Below are 8,700 nucleotides of genomic sequence, written 5' to 3'. Positions count from 1 at the left end.
ACACACACACACACACACACACACACACACACACACACACACACACACACACACACACACTGCCTCCATCCCTGCTGTTCATACATGGAGCGGGAAGGGAACTTTGAGCTCATCTACTCTAAACTCCTCATTATGCAGATGAAGAAATTGAAGTAACAAAGAAGTTAAGCGACTTGGGCAAGATCTCACAGGCAGCATCAGAAACAGGATTCAAACGCAGGGTGGTCTTTGTCTCCCTCTGCAGGATGAAAGAGGAGACAGCGGGGCCAAAGACTGGTGGGGGTGGGAGCGGGTCAGCTCTCCCGGAAACAGAGGTTCTGGGCTTTGAGTAGTCAGTCAGTGACCCAGATGAAAAGTCGGCATTTAAGAAATGTTGGCTGAAACAGGGGGAAAGGACCACCCCACAGAACGTGTCCTGGGAATTATTGCCGAGTTATATCATATCATATCAATCATATACCATATATAATGTTATGTTAATATTATCATATATCTTATATAATCGCATCATATTACATTTTATTTTATTATGTCATATAATAGCATATGTCGTGTCATGTCATATATCATATCATATATTATATTATTCGTATGTCCTTCTATCCTATATCATATATATGCTGAGCTTTTGCTCAGCTCTTAACAACAGTCCCATCCAGCTACCTACTGCTAGGTCCAGTATCTCATGCATTCCTCTGGTAAGTTCCCCGAGACACCGAGGCTGTGACTACTGCTGTCTGTTATGCAAATGAAGGGAACTCCAAAATCTTGCTGCACCTTGAAACTTTTAATAACTTTAACAGTACAGGAGCTCAAAGGCACTAAGACTTTTGGGCTCCGCTGGCCTGGGAGGGAAGGGGGCGGAGGGATGTGTGGGTACCTCTTCCCCTAAATAATTATCCATCAAATAAATTGCATCAGTTTAAAATCAAGCAAAAGAAGAAGGAAACGTTGACTTGGCATAAAACTGAATGCTTCAAAAGCCACTGAGAAGGGACCCCACATGGCAGTACCGGACACCTGGAGAGACTTTTGTGCGCCCTTCCGAGTCCCCGCAGCCCCCACCGGCCCCGCCCACCCCAGGTGTTCGTACTCAGTTACTCCTTCCCCGGACCCCAAGGCCTTAAGAACTTGGAAGGACTGTCACCCAGTCCAGGGCCAGGGGGTGCGGAGCAGGACTCTACTGGGAATTAACTGTGTCTTTTAAAAAGAACGCAGGAGATATAGCCAGAACAGTGAATGGGAGTCCTGCGAGGTGGGTCAGTCATTGTCATTCGGCCAAGATTACACACCTCCTGGGGATGGGAAAGAGGTTGGGGGTGGGGAGTGAGCAGGTTAGGAAGGGCAGTAGAGGCGGGAGCTTGGGCTTAGAAAGGAGGGGGTGGGGAGGGAGAGAAAAAAGGTCCCTTGGTCTCTGCCCAGGCTGCCTGCCTGCCCGGTGGTCCCCAACTCAGGCGCCCGAGTGCCCAGCCCAAATAGCCTGCTTCTGGCTATTTCGGTTTGTCTTTGTGTGCCCAACGCCTGAAGTGCTGGGTACCCAGGAGATGCTCGGTAAAAACTGGCTGAATTGAATCGAGCAAGGGTAGGTACTGGAATGGGAACTTTTGGAGTCATACGATCCATACTCCAGTCTCTCCCTAGGTGGAACTAGGCAGGGGTAGAAGTGACCACTCGGGGGGATGGAAAGTCCCTTCCGAAGTCTGACTTGCATGCGTCCTGCTGTAGCTTCTCTGGCTGGGGCCCCAGCTCCCAGGTGCTGTTTCTGCGCCCCCTTCAGACTGAGCCCCGACTCCAGGAAGGGACCCAGGCATCCCGGCTTCCTACCTGCGCTTGGTCCGGGTGGCGGCAGGTGGCGATGACCAAGTCCGGAGCGGGTCTCCGAGCCAGGAACCCCCGCACTAGGCCCAGGCCGATGCCACGGTTGCAGCCGGTGATGAGAACCGCGCGGCATGTCCCAAGTGCCATGGCCCAAGCGATAGATCGAGGATCTGAGCGCGCCAAGATGAAAACAGGGACTTGGAGCTGTCCCGAGCCAGAGGGATAAAGGGGGGCTGAGCCCCGCCTCGGGCTCCGCCTCTCTCCAAGCCCCTCCCCGAGCCAGAGCTCCCTACCCTCCTCCATCGCACCTACCACCTATACCACCACCTCAGGAATGTCCTGGCCCCAGCTTGCAAATCCCTTTCTTCCGCAAACCCTCCGGAAGATCAGTCCGGAGTCAGGAGGGTCCCAGCATGAGTAGGGGAGCTCATCACCAGACCCGGCATCAGGTTCAGGCAAAGAGTTGGATCTAGGGTGTCAGGGGGGAAACTGAGGTCCAGGGAGAAAAAGAAGCACCGTGGCTGTAAGCCCCAGGGGAGGCATTTGGAGAGCTAGAGAAAGAATTTCCACACAACCCTTCATCTCCCTGCTGAGGGCCGAGACAGGACAGAATCTCCCCTTCCCCGCTGCCCCTTCTTCCCTCCATCTCTACTCCAAAACTTTGCACATCCCAACCGTTGTCTCTGCCCCACCAGGGCAAGCAGAATTGATCTCGGTTCTGTAGCCAGTCCTGTGAGAGCGTCCCGTCCCGGGAAGGGCTGAGCTGCTACAGACCTGGGGTCCTCTGATTCAGGACACAGACTTGAGGTTCCAGAATAGGCCCAGATAAGTCTAAGATCCCTGCTAGTGATGCGGGCTGCTCCCCTACTTCCACAGGGCATCCCTCCCCATTTCATAAATTCTTCACTTTTGCGTCTCAGCATCCCAAACTTCCTCCTCCTTCCTACCAACATCAACAGAAAGCCGCCTCTGATTTCCCCAGTTGTCGGGGCTCTCTTCTAGAAATTACGGACATAATTTGCTTTTACTTCTCTGTGAACACGGCTCTTTCCCCTCCCTCCGTCCCAGGTGGGCAGATAGGATTTTATTTTTGACTTTATATCTCTGGCACCTAGCAAAGTGCCTGGCACAGAGTAGTCACTTAGTAAATGTTTGTTAAATTGGATTGGGTTGAATAAAGTATCAAAGTAAGGTGGGTTGATCTTTTTTTTTTTTCATTCAGCCTAGGATTCCATACAAAGGCCAGATGCCTTGGAGAAGGGAAACCAGTCTAAGTGCAAATCATCAAGCCAGAAGTCCGCCAACCCTCTAACCAGAGCCACTCCAGGAGCACCCGAAGCCAGCAGCTTCCTTCCCTGGGGAACAGGAAACCCAGAGTGCTCAGATGGAGAAGTTGGGGGGGGGGGGGATTGGAAATCTATAGTCACTCTTGCCTTGAGATGTTCCAGAGTAGCCTAAAGACCATAGCTCCCCGACCACAGACATCATCATCTTCTTCTTCTTCATCTTCATCATCATAACATTTATATAACGGTTTAGGTTCAGCCTCACAACAACCCCTGAAGGTTGTTGCCTTGTTTCTCAGTCACATCCAACTTTTCATGACTCCTTTTGGAATTTTCTTAGCAAAGATACTGGAGTAGTTTGCCATTTCCTTCTCCAACTTACTTTACAGATGAGGGAACTGAGGCAAATGGGGTTAAGTGACATACTCAGGGTCGCACAGCTGTCAGAGTCAATAAGTAATTCTGAGGTCAAATTTGAACTCAGGGAGATGAGTCTTCCTGACTCCGGGCCTGGCACTCTATGCACTATGGCACCACCTAGTGGTCACTAGGGAGAATTAAATAAAAGAGGAACTGGGGATGATTTTGTTCTGTGTTGATCTTGAGAGAAAATAAAAGGAGGGAGGGAAAGAAAACACTAGGAAAGGAATGAGGAAGAATAGAATGGGACTTACTATTTCTCATAATGGGGTGCATCTGAAGAGCTAGAGGACATCACATGAAAATCATTGATATCGGAACCAGACAAAGGAGCGTTGAACACACAGACTGCTTTTTGTAGGAATACATTTAATAGATAAATAAATGGAAATGAATGAATGGAAAAGTCTTTATTAAGTCCTGTCCATAGTGGAATGATGACCAGGAAGAAACACGTTAGTTCAGAAGTTTACAAGGATGGTAAATGGAGCTATGGCATAGTTGATTTGATTGTGATTCATGGTTCTAGAAGTAGGGTTGAGGAGGAGGAGGAAAGGGTAGATGCACAGTATTGAAGAAATTGGCTAAAAAATTGTAGCAGAAGTGTCCAGGGAAGGAGGGGAAAGGTGTGGAGTAAAGGTGTGGAGCCCCATGGCTAGTGCTATCCAAAAACTGGGAGGCAGTTGGTAATGACGTTATGGAATAGGTCCTTGGAGAGGACACGAGTTAAGGATAAAGGATAAGGAAAGAGAGGGACTTAAGGAGGTAATAATCACAAGGAAAGCAAATTTCAACTTCAGAGGATGGATCATAAAAGGGATGAGGTTAAAAAGGGAGAAAGCAAGTGATTAGGTCTAGGCAAGAGAAAGAGAAAAAAGAGAAGAGAGGGCTGTCAAATGGAAGCAGATCTATTGATATAATCATCTTTAGAAAAAGACTTGACAAAATATGATAGTCATTTCTGTTTAAAAAAAAAACCATTGGGGCAGCTAGGTGGCATAGTGGATAGAATACTGACCCTTGAGTCAGGAGGACCTGAATCCAAATCTGGCTTTAGACATTTAACATTTATTAGCTTTGTGACCCTGAGCAAGTCACTTAGCCACAAATGCATTGTTCCCCCCCCAAAAAAAAAAACATTAAAAAGCATAGGAATAAATTAATTTTCCCTTAATACGATAAGTAGTATCAGTTTCAACCTCTGAGCCAGCATTGTATGTAATAGAAACATACTAAAAGCCTTCCCATTAAGATCAGGGGTAAAACAAGAATATCTAGGGTGGCCAGGTAGCACAGCAAGTAAGAGCACCGGCTCCAGTGCCGGATGACCTGGGGATCGAATCCAGGCTCAGATGCCTAGCACCCACCCAGAAACACCTGGCCATGTAACCTTGAGCAAGTTACTTAACCCTGATTGCTTTTAAAAAAAATAAGAATATCTATTATTTTCAGTATTAGCTATAGCAATAAGGGGAAAAATTAATGAAATCTTACAAAGAGAAAACAAAATAATTGTTTTGTGGATGACATGATAGTCTACTTAGAGAACCTAAAATATTCAACTTTAAATTAATTGAAATAATTAATTATCTTAGCAAAATATCAGGACAAAAAAATTAAACCCATAAAAATCACCAGCCTTTCTGTATACTACCAACAAAATCCAGCAAGAAGAAAAAGAGAAATTCCATTCATAATATCTAAAGAATGTACATTTTTACAATAAGTTTTTATTGATATCTTTTGTTTTTTACATCATTATAGTTTTCCCCAGTATTCTTCTCCCTCCCCATCCCAGAGAACCACTCCAAATTAACAAATAACATTTTGAAAGACAAAAAAGAAAGAAAGAAAGGGAGAAAAATTAGTCCAACCAATTAATACACTGAAAAAGTCCCCAAACATATGTAATGTGCAACACCTGCGGATCTCCCATCTCTGCAAATGGTTGGGTTGGTATCATGCTCTCCTGTTTTTTTCTTTTGAGCCATACTTGCTCTTCATAATTTTGCAACATTCACTTTTGGTTTTCTGATGTGTCATTCTTTTCATATATGTTGTTGTAGTTGCTGTGTATTTTGTTTTCTTGGCTCTGCTTACTTCATTCTGCATCAGTTGACATAAACCTTTTCATGCTTTTCTGCATTCACCGCACACAAGATTTCTTACAGCACACTAATATTCCATCATATTTATGTGTCACAGTTTGTTTAGTTGTTCCCCACTTGATGTGAATCTACTTTGTTTCTGATTGTTTCCCATCACAAAAAGTGCTGCTCTGAATTTTTTAATGTATTTTTGAAACCACTATAATACAGTTTGAGAACTTGGTATATTTGAGAAACTACAATAATATAGTTTGAGGCCTGGAAATGCTATTCCCTTTTCATCTCTACCTCTTTTCATCATTGCCCTTCATGTCTACATATTTTATTTTTTCCAAATGAACGTTGTCATTATTTTATCAGTCTATAAAGTATCCCTTTCATGATTTTATGTCATAGCACTAAAAGTTTAACTTAACTTGGGTAGTACTGTCACTTTAATTATGGTGGCACAGCCTAGACATGAGCACTGAATGTTGTTCCAGTCATTTAAGTTTTTTTTTATTTCTTTAAGGAGTACTTTGCAACTTATTCCATACACAGTTTAAACAAGTCTTTTGTGTAACTTAGTAGACTTATTCCCCAGATAATTTATGCATTCCTTTATTCTTCCTTGGTTTAAGTATTAGGATTATGTTTGTCTCATAAAAGGATTCTAGTAGAGTGCTTTCTTAATTTATGAGAAGAATTTGTGTAGTATGGGTACTAATTATCCTTTAGAAGGTTAATTGAATTTACCTGTGAACCCATCAGCACCAGGAGTTTTTCTTCTTTGTTAGTTCCCTTAAAGCTAGTTGTATTTTCTTTTCTGAGATTAAGTTATTTAAGATCTTTATTTGGTCCCCTGTTAGTTTGAGTATTTTGTATATTTAAAAATATTTTGATGAGCAGGTGGTCTTCAGAAAAACCTGGAAAGACTTATATGAACTGATGCTGAGTGAACTGAGCAGAACCTAGAGAACATTGTACATAGTGACAGCCACATTGTGGGATGACTAACTTTGATAGACTTAGTTCTTCTCAGCAATGCAAGGACCTAAGACAACACCAAAAGACTCATAATGAAAAATGCTATCCACATCCAGAGAAAGAACTATGGAATCTGAATGCAGAATGCAGATTGAAGCATACTATTTGCTCTATCTTTTTTGTTTGTTTTGTTTTGTTTTTTCTTTCTTGAGGTTCCTCTCATTCGTTCTAATTCTTCTTTACAACATGGCTAATGGGAAGATATGTTTAATAAGAATGTATATGTAAAGCCTCTATCAGATTGCATGCCATCTTTTGGGAAGAGTGAGGGGAGGGAGGTGGAGCAAATTTAAAACCCAAAAACTTTGTGGAAGTGAATGTTGAAAACTAAAAATAAATTAATTAATAAAAAATTGGGGGGCAGTTAGGTGGTGGACCTGAGTTCAAATCCAGCCTCAGACACTTAACACTTGCTAGCCATGTGACCTTGGGCAAGTCACTTAACCCTGAGTGACCTGCTTTCCCCTTCCAAAAAGCAAAAAAAAATCACTATTTCTTTTGTGTCTTTAGTTTCATTAGCATATAACCATATGAAATTGATTCTAATTATTATTTTTATTTCTTCTGATTTTGTTGTGATTTCACCCTGCTCATTTGCTATTTGTTGATTTGATTTTCTGCTCTCTTCTTTTTAATAAGATTAAAGATCTATAAATTTTATTAGTTTTTTCAAAGAATGGGTTTTTAATTTTATTTATCTTTCTATTGATGGGAATGGGATCTGAACCCCTAAAAGGAAATGACCATGTCTTTGGGATCTAGACCCCAAAAAAAAGGAAAAGCCCCTAGACTCTCCCACATAGCCCAGGTCCCTTGCATTCTCCTAGGGCCCTTCTCTGTTATCTCCCAGTCACCCCAGACTACTTGGTCACTCCTAGATCCTTTCCACAGTCTTTCTGTATATAAGGTCCATCTTGTCCTCTATTAAGTTGCTAAGATTCCTCAAGAGTCTGGCCAAGGCTCAGATTCAGTCTGGCACACTTGTCAATATAAGTGTCACAATTGTGCAGATTTTTAAAATCTCACCTACCCAACTGGGTGTTCTAATAAAACTTGCCTTTGTTTGAAAGAAGGCTTGGGTTGAATTCATGGGTCACTTACCCTTGAGTTTCAGGCTCCTAGCACCCCTAGACCTCAACACTATGAGGTTTATTTTGTTTCTAGTTCATCTATTTCTCCTCTAATTTTTTACATTTTCTCTCCTGTGTTTATTTTAGGTTTATTTGTTGATGATTTTCTTCATTTTCAAATGCATATTTAATGCATTAATTTTCTCTTTTTCTATTTTGTTAATATAGTTTTTTAGGGATGTGATCTTTTTTCCCTTGATCTGTATCCCAGAAATTTTGGTATGTTGTTTCATCATTATCATTTTCTTTTACATAGTAATTGTTTCTTTGATCAACTCATTATTTAGGATTTCATTGTTAAGTCTCCATTTTGGGTCTATGTCTTTTGTGTGTGATCCCTGAACTGCTAACTATTTTTAGTGCATTGTGGTTTGTAAAGGACATATTTATTACTTCTCCCTTTTTTACATGTGTTTGCAGTATCTTTGTGCTCTAATACATGGTTAATTTCTATAAAAGTTCCATGTAGGGCGGCCAGGTAGCACAGCGAGTAAGAGCACCAGCTCCAGTGTTGAGAAGACCTGGAGATCGAATCCCGGGCTCAGACACTTAGCACCCACCCAGAAACACCTGGCCGTGTAACCTTGAGCAAGTTACTTAACCCCAATTGCTTAGGGGTGGCCAGGTGGCTCAGCCAGTAAGAGCACTGGCTCCAGTGTCGGGATGACCTGGATCAAATCTGAGCTCAGATACTCAGCACCACACCTAGAAATAACTGGCCATGTAACCTTGAGCAAGTTACTTAACCTGATTGCTTTAAAAAAAAAAGTTCCATGTAATACTGAGAAATATCTATATCTATCTATCTATCTATCTATCTATCTATCTATATATATATATATATTTATATATATATATATATTCTTTCACAGTTCTATTTAGAAGATTCTATGGTTCTTTTAGTTCTAGTTT

At 42.3% G+C, this 8,700-nt stretch overlaps 1 protein-coding gene across 1 annotated transcript in view; it reads right to left on the bottom strand.

Annotated features, from left to right (window-relative positions):
• LOC138153959 (C-signal-like) overlaps window positions 1-1,965 on the bottom strand; it is a 25,161-nt gene extending 23,196 nt beyond the window's left edge. The window contains exon 1 of the mRNA XM_069078373.1: window positions 1,825-1,965. Within this exon, the coding sequence (XP_068934474.1) occupies window positions 1,825-1,965 (141 nt within the window). The remainder of the gene's footprint in view (window positions 1-1,824) is intronic.
• Window positions 1,966-8,700: the final 6,735 nt, after the last annotated feature.

The sequence above is a fragment of the Petaurus breviceps genome, unplaced genomic scaffold, assembly GCF_028583685.1.
Source record: "Petaurus breviceps papuanus isolate PSGF00001 unplaced genomic scaffold, PetGlider_PUasm1.0 91041, whole genome shotgun sequence".
NCBI classification, from domain to species: domain Eukaryota; kingdom Metazoa; phylum Chordata; class Mammalia; order Diprotodontia; family Petauridae; genus Petaurus; species Petaurus breviceps.
This window is presented reverse-complemented; position numbering and strand designations above follow the sequence as displayed.